Source organism: Pelodiscus sinensis, chromosome 16 (assembly GCF_052426305.1).
Source record: "Pelodiscus sinensis isolate ZL-2025 chromosome 16, ASM5242630v1, whole genome shotgun sequence".
In the NCBI taxonomy this organism is placed as follows: Eukaryota; Metazoa; Chordata; order Testudines; family Trionychidae; genus Pelodiscus; species Pelodiscus sinensis.
In genome coordinates, this window is record NC_143067.1 from 38,633,768 (window position 1) to 38,649,936 (window position 16,169).

The 16,169-nt window shown below is 45.2% G+C and overlaps 1 protein-coding gene across 4 annotated transcripts in view; it reads right to left on the reverse strand.

Moving 5' to 3' along the window:
* The window catches only part of FBXW11 (F-box and WD repeat domain containing 11), a 100,459-nt gene extending 97,570 nt beyond the window's left edge, over positions 1-2,889 (reverse strand). Inside the window, exon 1 of one of the 4 annotated variants that reach the window (XM_075900140.2) lies at positions 2,721-2,889. Coding sequence is in view for 2 of the 4 variants with exons in the window: in XM_075900143.2 (XP_075756258.1) it covers positions 2,721-2,765 (45 nt within the window). In the remaining 2 variants the exon portion in view is untranslated. The remainder of the gene's footprint in view (positions 1-2,720) is intronic. The other 3 variants (XM_075900143.2, XM_075900142.2, XM_075900141.2) reach the window with 3 other exon arrangements.
* Positions 2,890-16,169: the final 13,280 nt, after the last annotated feature.

Below are 16,169 nucleotides of genomic sequence, written 5' to 3' on the forward strand. Positions count from 1 at the left end.
GACTGTATAGATTCAGTATAACATTTAGCGCAGGTCAAAAGTATGTTTTAATACTGCCTTAACTGGCATTAAAAATAAGTGTAAAATTGTAGACATATTTACAAACTACTGTTTTCTATGTAATAATCTGTAAAATATACTTTTTTCTTGATCTTATTATTTGTATTAATTTAATAGAAAGCAGCAGCCTTGGTTTTCAGCCCCACACATTCACTCTTTACGAGCACTGCCAGTTCATATATACATTAGCTGAAGTAACTGTACATTTTATTGGATTCCTATTGCATAATGCAAAGAAGCCTTGATTTTTATTTTTTAAAGAGATCCAAAATCTTTTAAAGTTGTTTTATTAAAATCCCTTGGTTGCTTTTTTACCATTTCCCAGAAGTGATCACAGTTGCAATTAAATTATTCCAAACAATTATTTGCTTCTGTTAGTTAGCAACACAGCCAAAAAACAGAAAATACTAAAATGGAAGTCAGTCTGTCAAAAGACTGCCAAGAAAGTTAGATAGCATTGTTTCACCTGTCTGGCTTAAACACCCATTAAATTTTAGTACACAGCCACCATGAGTACCTACTCATTATGTGACACAAAACCACCACTAAAATTCATCTTGTGCATTGTATATGCAATTATATTTGTTCTTGTAGTTACATAGAACTCATTCCTGGACAACTAGAATTTTTTTCTCCAACTGATGATGTCTGACTGGTTGGTTTCACCAGCTATTGTTTGCAACATTACAAGCTGTTAACATGAAAGCAATTCTGAGGTCATCAACATTAAAATATGGGGTTACTAAATCAATAAGGATCAAGAAAGGACTCTCGTTAAGAATAGCTACAGCTACAGACCTCAGTGATCAGCAACGAGATAAGAAAATGCAGAAAGCATAACATGAATTTCTGCTTAGTAAAAGAACAAGATTAACAGTGCTCAGCCAATGATATGAAAATTGTATAAAAGAAGTTTACAGAACATCAAACCTGGTCATTTGCTCAGACTATATTACTAAAAGAATGTGGAAATACCTAAAAATGCCAATTTGTGTCATCTTATGCCTAACCAGCAGCTAGAATACTTCCAATGGTCAGTTAAAGCATGCATGAGATCTTGTTATCTACATTATTTTTATCACTGAAAGAAAATTAGCCATACTGCCTCAGGCCAATGGTACATCTACTCCAGCATCCTGTCTTTCAACAGTAGACAGTGCCAGATGCTTCACACAGAATGAAGCAAACAAGATAATTATTGAGAGTAGCACATAGAAGTCCCATTCATGGACAAGATCCCATTGTGCTAGGCACTGTACAAACACAAAACAAGGATAGCTGTGCATCATTACATTTCTATCTAATAGGTAACAATGGTTAGTGCAGGCAAAGTAGTACACAAAATATTAAACTTGATCACCAATTCTAATCTATCCCAGATATTAATTTAAAAATCATTTTCCCCCTAAAGTTATCTTAACATAATTCTACTAATATTTTGTGACTGCTCTTACTATTTCTATAAAGAACCCCTCTCACTGTCCCACAGCTAACTTTCCGGCAACCTAAGTTTAGTGCAATAAACATTTAGTAAATAAACTATAGAACCCAGGTTTCAAGTTACACAGAGTTTGCAAAATTATTTACTGCACTGAACAATTCACAAAAGGCCTATTGCTTCTGCTGAGAGATATAAATCAATTCAGTAAATGCTTACTCACTGAAATAAAACAAACATTCTCAAATATAAGGAGTAAAAATAATTCCCAAATATTTTTTATATATATATATATATATATATATATATATATATACACACACACACACACTAGCCACTTTAAAAACACAGTATTAATTACAAAATATATTTGATTAAAATAGACCTACATGCTAAGCTAAAATTCTTTGCCTTCTAAGACAAACCCCTTTACATATTTGGTAATCAATTTAACCAAGTGATTCAAAAATACTGGGTTGCAGAGGATGTTTATCATCATCTGTACTCAAAGTTAAAAAAACAAGATGCTGCATCTCAGGAAGAGCTCCATGAACAAAAAGGGGACAATGACTACATGCTGAATGTCATCTTGTTTAAAAAAAAAAGTGTGTGTTTAATTGCCCACATAATCCACACTGATCAGTGATTATTTGTAAAAATAATTAATAACCTGCTTGTCCAATCTTCCCCACCGCACAAAAAAAATCTCAGGCCCTTTTCAATGGCTTTCCAAACGAGATCCTGGAGGGGGGGGGGGGGTCCATATTTTCGGGAGGGGCGTGGCTTGTTTGTTGAATGACAGGTCGAGGTTATTCTGAGGAACAATGAAGAGGAGGGGGCGGATTTGGGGGCCAGCGGGCAGGAGCTGGACTGGGGGAGGGAGCCCCGCGCGTGGGCCCGAAGGTCTCGCGGCAGGAAAGGGGGGGGGGCTCCCTGGGCCCAGCCCCGCTCACCCAGCAGCCGGCGGGGGGGGGGGGGGGGATGATCCCGATCTCGCACCTTCCACGCAGCCCGGGCGGATTCAAATGTCACCTTCGCTCAGGGTGGGGGGCGGGGGGAGCCCCCCCGCAAGGCCCGAGCCCGCTCCCCCTCCCCCGGCCGCGGCGGGGCCTACTCCTGGCTCAGCGTGGGACCGGAGGCCCGCCCCGCCGCTCTCCTGCCCGGCCGGGGGGGGCACTCTGGGGTGGGGGAGGGGAGGTTCCGGCGGGGGGGGGCCACTCACCATCAGCTCGATGGTCTTGTCCTCGATCACTGAGTCGGGCTCCATCGCGGCGGGCGGCTCCGCGCCCCTCCCCCCCGCGCCTGCCTCCCGCCCGGCCGCAGCGCGGAACCGAACCCCGCCTGGCTCCGACCTCGGGCCGCCGCCGCCAGCTGCTCCCGCCCCCCGCCCGCCGGACGCACGCAGGCTCGCGGTGCCCGCCGCGCGCCCGGAACAGGAAGCGCCGCGCCAACGCCCCCCCGCTTCCCACCTCGCCTCCGCAGGGCCTACGACTCCCGGCAGGCTCCGCGGCGCCTTCGCCACACGGCGCGGAGAGGACTGCAAAGCCCAGCAGGCCAGGCGCCAGGAACGGCCCTCGGAGTGCATGCTGGGAGATGGAGTCCTGTGAAGGGAGAGCCCCAGGCTGAGTGGGGCTGGCGGGCCACTGAGGCCCAGGCCAATGGCACCTTCCCATCCCACCTGCCAGCAAGGCCCCCAGCCCAGGGCAGGCCTGGCGCACCCACACGCCCTCCCGCCCTGGCCTGGGGCGAGTGACCGGCAGGGTGCTGGGCCCCACGGCGCGTCCCACCGAGACGGGCCAGACTCTGAGCCCCACGGCGTGTCCCACCGAGACCAGCAGGACGCTGAGCCCCACGGCGTGTCCCACCGAGACCGGCAGGACGCCGGGCCCCACGGCGCGTCCCACCGAGACCGGCAGGACGCCGGGCCCCACGGCGCGTCCCACCGAGACCGGCAGGACGCCGGGCCCCACGGCGCGTCCCACCGAGACCGGCAGGACGCCGGGCCCCACGGCGTGTCCCACCGAGACCGGCAGGACGCCGGGCCCCACGGCGTGTCCCACCGAGACCGGCAGGACGCCGGGCCCCACGGCGCGTCCCACCGAGACCGGCAGGACGCCGGGCCCCACGGCGTGTCCCACCGAGACCCGCAGGACAGAAAAGATCATCAGCGCTCTCAGAGATATAAGGCCCTTATGATTGCACACAGTTTAATATTCTAGTATTTCATTCAGAACTGTGGTATATTTGTCTGAATCCCAGTTTCCCTGTTTTTGTATTTGGGGCAGCGATGAAGAATGAAGAGTTTACTGTGGTCTGAGAGCAGCTTTAGGCCAGCTAGGAAAGTCCCTAAAACAAAGGAGTGATTTTAGATGCCATTTCTTCCTACTTAAAGCCCCTTTGCATTGCCAGAGGGATGAAAAGCAGCCTTTGGACCCATTATCCCTAATTGTTGAATTTACTTACCATTTCCGTATCTTTTGACCACATAGAGTTTATTAATTGTAACATTCCTGGCATTGCTTTTTTGTGATTCTAGCACTATCTTCCTAGCAATCCTTTTAGGCAAGGATTTTGACTAATATTCATCTTAATGGCACAACTGAATGTTCTCTGTTCTATCCAAAATGACAGTTGAAACAATACAACAGAGCTTTACATCCAGATTCTTTAAAGACGTAAGCACAATCCAGTGCAGCTAGACAATATTAAGATATGAGATTAAAAAAATTGAGGTTTCTGCTAGCTCCATCTGTACATATGGTAAAGGGATGTTACCTGTCTTTTATATCCCTTTAAAAATCAATTTCACTTTTTGTTTATAGTGAGTTTCACTTTCAGTTTCTCAAGTGTACTATTTGCTTATTTAAAGTCAATTGTTTTTTTACCATGGAAAATAACTAAAGCCTATGGTGAGAGAGAAAGCAGTGACAGAATATATAAGGAAACAATACTACTACACAATAGTTGCTAGTAGTAGCCAAGCTTTGAAACCTTTATAAGTGACAATCAATGAAAACTATACAGAAATATTTACGAGTCAGGAATGAAGGTCTAAAAGCTATGAATAGTTAATGTGGTCTACCTTATAGATCCACATTGTGATGGGAACTGTCCTTTAAATCTATTATAGGTATGGAAAGCATGTCCTATTTTGTTTGTTTGTATATTCATCCCGAGTATGTATTCAAGTATTGCATATTTTTACAGAGCGAGTAGTGATTGAGGATGGAGACAGTCTGCATAAAATGTGTTATTCTTGCAAGTAGTAGGTTTCCAGATGTCACATATGTGCTCACATTAGAAATCCACTCTCAAACTAAGGAAAAGTTTTTTCACCAGGGCTACGTCTACACTGGCACGTTCTCACGCAAAAACTCTTTTGTGGAAGAGTTCTTCAGCAAAAACTCTTCCAGAAGAGAGCGTCTACACTGGCATGCGCTTTTGCGGAAGAGATGTGCTTTTGCGCAAGAGCATCCATGCCAGTGTAGAAGCTCTCTTGCGCAAGAAAGCTCTGATGGCCATTTTAACCATAGGGCTTTCTTGCGCAAGAAATTCATGTTGCCTGTCTACACTGGCCTCTTCTGGAAGAGCTCTTGCGCAAAAGGGCTTCTTCCTGAGCGGGAGCGTCAGAGTTCTGGTGCAAGAAGCCCTGATTTTACACATTAGAACGTCAGTTTACTTGCACAAGAACACGTGGCCAGTGTAGACAGGCAGCAAGTTTTTGCGCAAGAGCATCCGCTTTTGCGCGAGATCGCGCCAGTGTAGACACAGACCAGGAGCGCAAACTTGTTCCTATCATCATTTTCATACCTGTTGCAGTATTATCAATACTGGCATCCTACCAACAGCGTGTGAAATTCATCTGTGTGCAGAGGGCTAGCACAGGGCCTATGGATCACCTAAACACCACTTAAGCCCTCAAAATCAGGTTTAATTTAGACTAAGATATATTGCTGGCCTCTGCCTAGAGATGAATTTCCTCCACAGCGCTGTATTGGTAATGAATGAGATCTCTCATTTCTATGCTAAATTTCGATCCTGGCCCTAGAAATCTATTGGCATAAGATTTTATAAAAGATTATTTTTACAAAATGTAATGGGGGTGTGTGTCACATTTAAGTTCTCAACATTCTTTTAACCTTTTTAACCTTTATTGCTTCGTTAGTAATAGTGCTTTTCCTTCAGTTCATGCCATAATTCAGAAGTCGAAACAAAAACAAAAAATTTCCTAAAACCTCTCTCATTTAAAAAAACAAAACAATTCTACTTTTGGTTGGCTAGTGGCAAGTAGGGGTGTGAAAGACTAGTCGATTAGTCGCTTCCTTCCCCCTTGCTGCCTCTATCAGAAAGAGGTAGCAAGGGGGGGAGGGAGAGGGTACTTCAAAGCAGCAGTGCCGCTCAGACCCTGGACTCCACGCGGTGCTGCCGCTTTGAAATGCCGCATGCAGCCTGGGGCCAGCTGGGGTGTCCCCAGGCTGAATGCGGCATTTCAAAGCAGCAGTGTAGCATGGAGCCCAGGATCAGCTGGGGACTTCCCACTGACCCAGGGCTCTGTACAGTACTGCCACTTTGAAACGCCGTGGGGAGCCCAGCATTAGTCTGCATGCAGTGTTTCAAAAAGGCAGCACTGCGTGAAGCCCAGGATCAGCTGGAGATCCCGGGCTCCATGCAGCGCTGCCACTTTGAAATGCTACGAGGAGCCTGATGCTGGGCTCCCCATGGTGTTTCAAAGCAGCAGCGCCGCACAGAGCTTCGGGTCAGTGGGGGAGCCCCCAGCTGACCCCAGGCTCTTCTGTTGCTATACTTCAAAGACGGAGGCGCCCTATCGACTAATCGAATAGTCGATGCAAAATGCATCGACTATTTGATTAGTCAATTAGTCAATATTTAACAACCCTAGTGGCAACATGTGACAGATGATTCCCCATAAACTGAACGACATACAGTGATAAAGCCCAAGTTTTACTATAGTAATATACAGGCTGGTATGTATGTATAGTACTGCCTTCTCCTGGATGGAGTTAGAAATGCTTGCTTCTGTCAAACTTTAGATTGCTGAAAGCTAATAGATTGCTTCTTCAAATTGTAGCAACCTATGCATTTGGAGGAGGAAATTCTGAATTATATCCTTTGTCATGAAATTCCCAGTCCCCATAGCTTTCAAAGTCCGAAATACATTAATTGATTACACTTTTGTCAGAATTGAGATGAACCATGAAATGCCTGGAAAAACTTAAAAAACAACAAACAGTCTTGCACCACCTTAAAGACTAACAAAACCTGTAGACGGTATCATGAGTTGCAAGACTATTTGCTGCTTTTTAAATTTTCCCAGTTACAGACTAACTCAGCTACCCCTCTGAAGCTTATGAAAGGCCTGTTCTTTAAGACCAAAGGTCTGATTAAGGTAGCAGGAGTGAATTGTCTGCGTGTATGCCAGTGCCCTCTGCTGGATGAAATGAGGCATGCTTAAATGTGTGTCTTATTTTGCTAACATCCAGTGGAGAGTCTCCTTCAGCTCAAGTGACAGTAGTCTGGTCTTTTGGAGCAGCTATATCTAAATTCTGTTCCCATTCTGCTCTGGTTCTGAGTGGCCCTATGCAGCATAGCGACAACTATAAAGATCTAAGTGGCCCCAGATTTATTAGCCAGTAATAATAGTGTGAGTACTGAGAGTGTGCTTCTAAAGGCAATGTATGGTCTTTGCCCTGAGAAACTTTCAGTCTAGATTAGATGCAGACAGAAGGGATCAAACCGCTCCAAACAGAGGCAGGGCAGTTCCATGGCACATACAAAGAACTATTACATTGCTTGACCACAGGATGATGTCCCAGACAGCTCCATCAAAATAATTGCAAACTGCATTCTTAGCAGGGAGCTGCTTCTTTAGACATTTGCCAGACGTTTTAGTGTCTGCATCCCATTTCCAGCCAGCCAGCCAGCCTGCTAGCAAAGAGCCAGGATCATGCTCTACCAGCTCCTTCACAGTGATGCAGAGTGACAGACTCCGCTCAAGCATCTGCAGCCTGTGGCTGAGGAAAGGCTATTGGAGCCAACAGTATGTTAATGAGTCTGGAGACAAAGCGGTGTTGATTAAATCTCAGGTGCTTTGGGTTACCAAGGTCACACAGGCTGAAATCTGATGACGCAGCAGGGACTCAGGGCCACTGTAGACACTGGAAATCAGGGGCAAAAATGTCACAACCAACCATCTGCTATAACAGTGTAGCTGTAATGACTCCACAGCCACAGTGAAAATTGACTTTGAATGAAAGTTACTAACGTACATGCCTAACAATTATGTGGGGGACTGAAATTTTGTATATTTATTTTTCATTCTGAATGTAACTTTTGGTGGGATGGGTGAAGAAAGGCTGAACAAAAACTGTTCAATGTTCTTTGAGTAGTTGGCAGGAGGGAGGCGGGACGGGTGTCAAGGGTTCTTTCCAGATGCTTTTATCCTCTCCTAGCTTTGTTTGACTAACTCTCCAAAGAGATTGGAGCTAACACTTGGCTGGTGCAGTGCAGAACCCTCAGTGAAGAATGTATGCTTTATCAGGGCAACATTTTTTCTAAATGACTAAGAAAAAGAGTATGAACAAATGAAAATAGCATGTACTGTCTCTTTTCCTTAATGATGTAAGTGCTTGCTTCAGGCCCACTGATCAAGAGGAATTTATTTATTTAGATGCATAAAACGCTATTAAGGGTGCCTCGCCATGTACGCCAGCCACAACAAAAATACATCCTGAATTCAGCAAAAAAATCCCCTTCAAAAACTTCCCATCTTTACAATTGTAATCTCACACACACATTCACACACTCACTCCTATTTTCAACTGCCTGGGAACAGAACTGAGCCTAGCAATGTTCCCTGAAGGTCATCAGATTTGAGCTTTTTCAAACCAAATTGGAAGCGAATTCCAAAATGGCGGGGCACACACAAAGGACACCCAGCCAGCAGTCCCTCTCGTTTATACCAACAAAACTCCAGCTCCAATGCCTCTGCTGATGTCAGCGGTGGCAGTATAAGGGCACACGGACGACAATCCAGGCGTGCTCAGTTTACAAATCAAACTATGTGGGAGTTTTGTTCTAGCTGCAGATTTGGAAACTCAGCTTGGAATCTGACAGCCAAGCCAGATTTTTTCCTTCTTGCACATTACAATCAGTAACTAAGGACTTGCACACCAAATTATACTGTCAGTGTCATAAGACCCCTGACTTCAGCAAGTCTGCAAAGATGTAATTGACTGAGATGCTGCTTATGGTGCACAAGATGGAATGAATTTCCTCTCTCTCTGTACAGTGTTCACTCTACGCAGCTAACAGAAGGAAGAGTCAGTAGATACTTAATTTTTTGCAGCTAAAATCAGCAGATCTAATCCTTCATACATGCTGAGAGCAGAACTGCTGACTAAGCAGATGCCATTTTACAGTTATTTTTCAGCATACAACTGCACAGTCAGAGAAAATCTTCTAGATATGCACAAATGCAATATTGTCTAAATAATCTAATAGACAGAAACAACTATTATGAAATTTGAATCACTCCATTCATCTTAATGGGATGTATAACACTGGAGTCCAAGAATGACGATTTGAACGTCGACATTGTTAGCTCATTTTCCTGCTGATCATTGCAGCAGAAACATCCAGCCACTTTGAGATTGTGATGTGGATAAGAAGTGGTGACTTCAGATTGGGCGGGACTCCATTACTCTTTTTATCAGTCTAAACTCAGGAAGCTCGTCTCATTTTGAAATTTCCCTTTCATCCCAATTTAGAACAAGAAAGTCAAAACTGAAATTTTGAAAAAAAATAGTTTCAGCAACATCAAAATGTTACGTTTTGAGAGCGCCAAACCAGTGACTTTATCACAGTAAAGCTGAAATGCCGTCGTCACAAAGTGCTAATGCAAAACACAGCACTTTGACCTCGTCGCAACAAAATGCTTGGGTAACTGTCAAAAATGTGGACAAAATCCATATGTTCCCTCAAAAGGTGGATTTTGTCAAATCAGCAATTTTGAGGCAAATTGGGGTACTGACAGTTTTTCTACCAGCTCAGTTATCAACTGTCATTATTTGTGTCTGCTCTCTGCATAAGCATAAGGACCTGTGTTTCTCTCATTCACAAAGACATTCAGAGAGGATAAACAAAAACAGAAACTGGGCAAGCAGTGTGGGAGGGAGACCAGCAAAAGTAGTGAAAGCAAGGGACCCACAGGCATTCGTGGTTTCAAGTTAAACCAGCAGATCCCCAGCTAACCACACAGAATGAGTCACTATATTCATCTCCAACCCCTCTCCCCACACTCCATGCTGTCGTTGACTGAAACTGCAAACTGTTTAAGGGAGGAAATGCTGTTTCAAAGCCCTCTCAACTTCCCGAAACTTTTACTGGACTTGGGGACAGCATACTGGCTAGGAGTTTCCTCCTTAATCTGGGAGCATCCCATAGAAACTCAGTGAGTATGGTACATATCTTCTTTTGGCTCCAGGCCAAATTATTTTATCCTCTAAAATATAGACCCTCTGATTTACAGAGGCTTGAAAGGATTAGATCATTATCAATAAATGGCAACAAACATTGATGACTATACACACAAACAAGAAAAAAATATTTCCATCAATAAAAATAAAAATGTATAGATAGGCAGAGAGGCTATGTCTAGACTGCAAGCCTCTTTCGAAAGAGAGTGTCTAGACTGCACGCGGAACTTTCGAAAAAGCAAGCCGCTTTTTCGAAAGAAAGCAGCAAGTGAGTCTGGATGCTCTCTTTCTAAAAAGCGCTGTTTGCTTTCAAGAACGCCTTTTTTCGAAAGAGCACTTCCTCGTGAAAGGCGTTCTTCCTCGTGAAATGAGGTTTACCGCCGTCAAAAGAAAAGCCACGTTCTTTCGATTTAATTTCGAAAGAACGCGGCTGCAGTCTAGACGCAGGTGAAGTTTTTTCGAAAAAAGGCTACTTTTTTCGAAAAAACCCCTGAGTCTGGACACAGCCAGAGAAAAAAAGGTGGTTGAAAAATTAGTTTAAATATATTCACTTTGAATATTTTCAAATGTGATGGTGAAAATTGGTATGTTCATAGGTATACTTTTTGAATCTCAATGTTAACTCTCATTAAATAATTTTCTCACCCAGAACTTTCCCCACTGTGAAAATCGAATGTGATAAAAATAAAAAAAGCTTAAAAATATAAAAACAGCAAAGAGTCCACTGACACCTTAAATGTATCACAGCATGAGCTTTTGTGGGATACAGCTCACTTCCTCAGATTCACTTCCTCTACTTCTTTGAAACTTGAAAATATAGCTATCCATCAAAATTATACAAAAATCAACATTGAAATTCTGCCCACCATATTTGTACTGGACGTATCGCTGATCAGATGTGGACCAGAGGTCATTAAATGAGCAGTAACAGGTTGCCACACTAGAATACAAAGGCAGCTACATAGCAAATACAGATCCTTTAAAAATTGTTGTTTATAAAGCTGGTGAGGACACTATCATAAATGTTACTGTAACAGCAGAAACAAGTGTATTCTGAGGATCAAAATGTGTATTCCCACCTTTGGGGTAAAAATCTTTTATCTGAAAAGTGATGATGCTTGGGCTGAAAAAAGAACAGATTTTAAATAACTCTTCTTCCTAGTGACTAATAATAGACACAGTAACTCCAGCCACACACCAAGGGATAAACAACCACTCCTCATACAGATCTCATATGACATAAGATAACTAGATTAGGAGACAGATTACTTTCCTAGGATAAATCTGTAAAGCTCAGGCCTGGCAGAAACTGAATCGTGACCAGTTGTTTGATATTTTCCTTATCTCTACGAGGCAGAATTGAAAGTGTCTAAAATATAGGAGAGTGCATGCAATAGCCAAGGCAACAGTGCCAGCAAGTTCCAAAGTTGTCACATTATCGGCTGCCTAATGGAGCTCCTGCAGGTTAACTGGTCCCTCTCTGACAAGACATCTCCACACGGAAGAATTTACGGCACAGAGACAGGATTTCTATAATGGAGAAGAGACTGCCGGTGAAAGGTGCAAAACAAAAGCTCATGTGTGATAAGGGGCTTGCTGCTTCTTACCCCACCAAGTGGGGGAGGTGGGGAGTGGGGACAAAGGAGGCAGTTCCACCAGGGCCCAATGATTCAAGAGGGCCCGGGGCTCCTGGCCACACTGTGATAGCAGCGTCCGGGAGCCCTGGGCACTTTAAATCACCACCAGAGTGCTGCTCAGCATGCTCTGGGCAGCTCTCAGGCCTGCCTGAGGTGTAGGGGGGCCAGGGTGGTACTCTCTGGGCAGCACGGAGGACTAGCTGTCCACAGTATCATCCTTCTGCCTGAGGCCCCGGCCTTTCCCAGAGTGCAAAGCTGGGGCCCCTCCCACCTGCAAGTCTGATGGCATCCCTGAGGGTCACAGAAGGCCTGGATAAGTAGATCCAGTGCCTTGTGCTGTGTAAGTAGCTCCAGCATCAAGAGATCACACAGGTGTGTGTTGTCCTCTTTGCAGACCGCAGCGAACTGCTCAGTAGCAGCTCCAGATAAAAGCACGGCGGAGAATTTGGAAAGCAGGGAAGAGGCAAGCATATAGCTAATCAGCTTGTGATGCGTGGAACCCACGGGTCACATTCTGTGTGCCACATTTACAGCCGTTAAAAACATATCATGGATTGTGGAATCTGATCTCCCCTGTGAAATCCACAGAGAGGCCAGTTTTCAGCTGGCATACATCAGCATGATTCCACTGCAGCCAACGAACCCCCAGAAAGTTGAAGGGTAATAAATCCTTCCTACTGCCCCCCTGGGAATTCCTCCCTCTACTCCACACACTGCCGTTTGACACCTGTGCATGGTGGACACGACCTCCTGCCAGCTGGGATATTTAGGGAACCCACCTCTTGAGAGATTGGGAAAATATGTGCCAATCTCCCCGACATGAGGCATATTCACCTTACAGAGCAAGCCAGTCACAGTTCATGGGAGTAGCTCAGATGCCCAGAGAAAAATGACACAAGAAAACCAAATGCAATTTAGCACGTGACGTCTTTAGTTAGAGCACGAGGAGAATGAGAGATGAAACCACCAGCCTCCTTTTCAAACTTAATGGATGATTGCTCTGGATTTGCTCTCAGACCCCAGCAATGTTCAACCAAACCCATCAAACATCGCTTCTGTCCCAACCAGTGTAAACTGGATTGCATTTTTTCCCCCAATGCCCACAGAGTCAAGTGAATCCAAAACAGTTTGAGAAACCAGATCTCCGCTGCCTCTTTTGGCATGCAACCACAAGGCTTGCCTTCCAACAGATGGCAACTTTGGAAAGGAACGCCAGTTCTGTTAGCAGACTTGGGTGTACTTGTACATATATATAGCAGCGCTTTAATTTCCGTAATAACCTGCATTATGAAGAAACAAAAAACAGGACTATGTAGCACTTTAAAGACTAACAAGATGGTTTATTAGGTGATGAGCTTTCGTGGGCCAGACCCACTTCCTCAGATCAAATAGTGGAAGAAAATTGTCACAACCATATATACCAAAGGATACAATTAAAAAAATGAACACACATGAAAAGGACAAATCAAATTTCAGAACAGAAGGGGGATGGGGGGGGGGAGATAAATGTCTGTGAGCTAATGATATTAGAGGTGATAATTGGGGAAGCTATCTTTGTAATGGGTAAGATAATTAGAGTCTTTATTCAAACTTAAGCGTAAAGTGTCGAATTTAAGCATGAATGACAGTTCAGAGGATTCTCTTTCAAGTGTAGTCTTAAAAGGCCTTTGAAGCAGGATGCAGGCAATCAAGTCATTGAGACAATGTCCTTTCTCATTGAAATGGCAAGAAACTGTTTTTTCTTTGTGATCCTGTCTAATATCTGTTTGGTGGGCATTGGTCCTTTGGCAAAATGTCTGAGACGTTATGAAGGAGATTTAAGACTGCACTGGCTGGCAGAGGGAGGAGGGGTTGGGATTCCCAGAGCACGGGAATGGGTTCAATGGTCAGAAAGTCTTTGGATTATACAATCTGCACTTGAACTGGGCCCCATACTCTGCCCTGCTCTGTCTGCCCCTTTCTGTAACACAGAGTCCACTGTTCTGCTCTCTCCCAAGAAGGATTCCCCCAGGATGAGGCAGGAAGGAGATCCCAGCAGATATAGAGCTGGTCATCAGCTCTTCTGCTACCCCCTCCTTTTGCTTCCAACATAGCGGTGGAGCTCTGGCTACAACTGTGCTTCCCAGCTGGAGGCGGGTTGTGGTGCAGGCTGAATGCATTTAGAGCAGCCCCTACACTGTTCCACATTTTGCGGAGGCTAGTGCAGAAGCAGCCAGAATGTCAAACAGCTGTAAGTGGCTCACGCTCCCCCCAGACCCAATAGAGAATCTGGGCCTTTAGTACATGTGATGCAGCTGCCCTTCCTGCGGGGAGCATCATTCCCTGCATGACTCTGCACTCCCAAACCCTGCCTCCCCATTAGCAGCAGAGCATCTGGCTGCCTCCCCATTGCCACAGCCTTGCCTCGTGACAGCCAAAGGAACTGCCAAGCCCCTCCCCAGTGCTGGAACCTTGCCCGACTGGGGGGTCACTGCTGCTTATTCATTTTATTTGCTGACCGGTAGGTTCTGGGATTAGGAGAAGGACTAAATCATTTTCCTTATTTACTTTCCCCATCCCAATCACCTCTGTCAAATCCCCACTCCTTAGTCATCTCTTTTCCAAGCTGAAACGTCCCAATCTTGTTGATCGCTCCTCATATGGCAGATGTTCCATACCCCTACTTCAGGGTGGCCAACCCATTCTGGGCAAACAGGCAAGATAGCAATGGATCCAGTGCGAAGAGCCAGGACAAAGGTGTCGAGCAAGGGAAAAAAAAAAAAAGCAGCTCTGCCCCTTTAAGAAAACAAGTTTAAACGCGTTTTAAGGCTCTTTAGCCACATCAGGCTCTTGCCGGACGACACCATCTTTAATTCTACATCTTTCATGGCTGCAAGAGACGGCTCCCCTGCCCAGGTCAGCACAGGGAGCCGGGAGGAGAGGGCCGTTTTTGGGGGCGTGGGGATGGCTTACGAGCCATGGGGGGGAAGGGGGCTTCGGAAGCCGCATCTGGGGGGCGGGGAGCGTGGAAGAGCCGCATGCAGCTCACGAGTCTCGGGTTGTCCACAGCTGCCTTGCTCGTTTTTGTTGCCCTTTCCTGAACCTTTTCCCTTTTTTTTTTTAAGATGAGGTGACCACATCTGCACTCAGTTTTCAAGATGCAGGTATATCATGGATTTATCGAGAGGCAATATGATATTTACTGTCTTATGTTTCCCTTTCTTAATGATTCCCAACATTCAGTTTGCTTTTTTGACTACCACTACATAGTGAGTGGATGTTTTCAGAAACCTGTACATAATGACTCGGAGATCTCTCTCTTGAACAGTACGAGTTTTGAACTGTGAGGGGTATTAACTGTAAGAACAATTTTCCAAAGATGACTAGAGATTCTCCATCATGGGCAAGTTTTAGAAAAGAGGAGATTTTTTTTTTTAATCTGCACTTGTTCACATAGAATAGTGATAGAAATGTAGCCGTGTTAGTCTGGGGTAGCTGAAGCAAAATGCAGGACAATGTAGCACTTTAAAGACTAACAAGATGGTTTATTAGGTGATGAGCTTTCGTGGGCCAGACCCACTTCCTCAGATCAAATAGTGGAAGAAAATAGTCACAACCATATATACCAAAGGATACAATTAAAAAAAAAATGAACACATTTGAAAAGGACAAATCACATTTCAGAACAGGAGGGGGTTGTGGGGGGGGGGGGGGGAGAGGAAGGAAGGTAGGAATTTTTCACACAGGAATTCATGAACTTCAGTGATTCTATAGGTCATCCTAGATCACAGTGGTTGCTTCTGGCCTTATAATGGGTGAAGTTGGACGCAATCTCCTGCAAGTGACTGCTTATTTCAGAGAGGGCCTTTACGAACACATGGCAGGGTGTCAAAGAGTGCTCTTGATCTCAGCTTCCTGAAGGGCAGCTCAGCTTTTGGGAATTTGGGCCATATCATTCTAGACAGAGGCCCCTTTCGTACCTGCCGGCCACGCGTGGGACCACATGAAAGCACTCACACCTGGTTATGGGATGAACGCAGGACGGGATTAACGTGTTAATTTTGTAACATGTTAATTGCAGGCGTTAATGCTGCGCTGCCCCTTTGAAATGCTGCTCTGGCGCTTCCAAGGGGCAGCAGAAGCAGAGCCACGGATTAGCTAGAGTCCCCGGCTGATCCCCGGCAATGCCCCTTGCCAGCTCCAGAGCACCTAATGGGCTACCCCTTGGAAATGCCACCACGGCGCTTCCAAGAGGCAGCCCTGCATGGAGCCTGGGGTCAGCTGGGGACTCCAGCTGATCCCAGGCTCCTTGCAGCACTGTCCCATTGAAATGCCGCGGTGGCGTTTCAAAGGCGAGGCGCACGCAACTACATTTTTTAATCATTTGACAGCCCTAGCTTGGAGACAACAGATCCAATTCTTTGTCTTTCAAAGAAAGACAATTCTGTTCTTTCAATACAAGAACTAGGGGTCACCAGATGAAATGAATAGGCAGCAGGTTTAAAACAAACAGAAGAAAGTTTTTCTTCACTCAGCCCACAGTCAACCTGTGGAACTCCT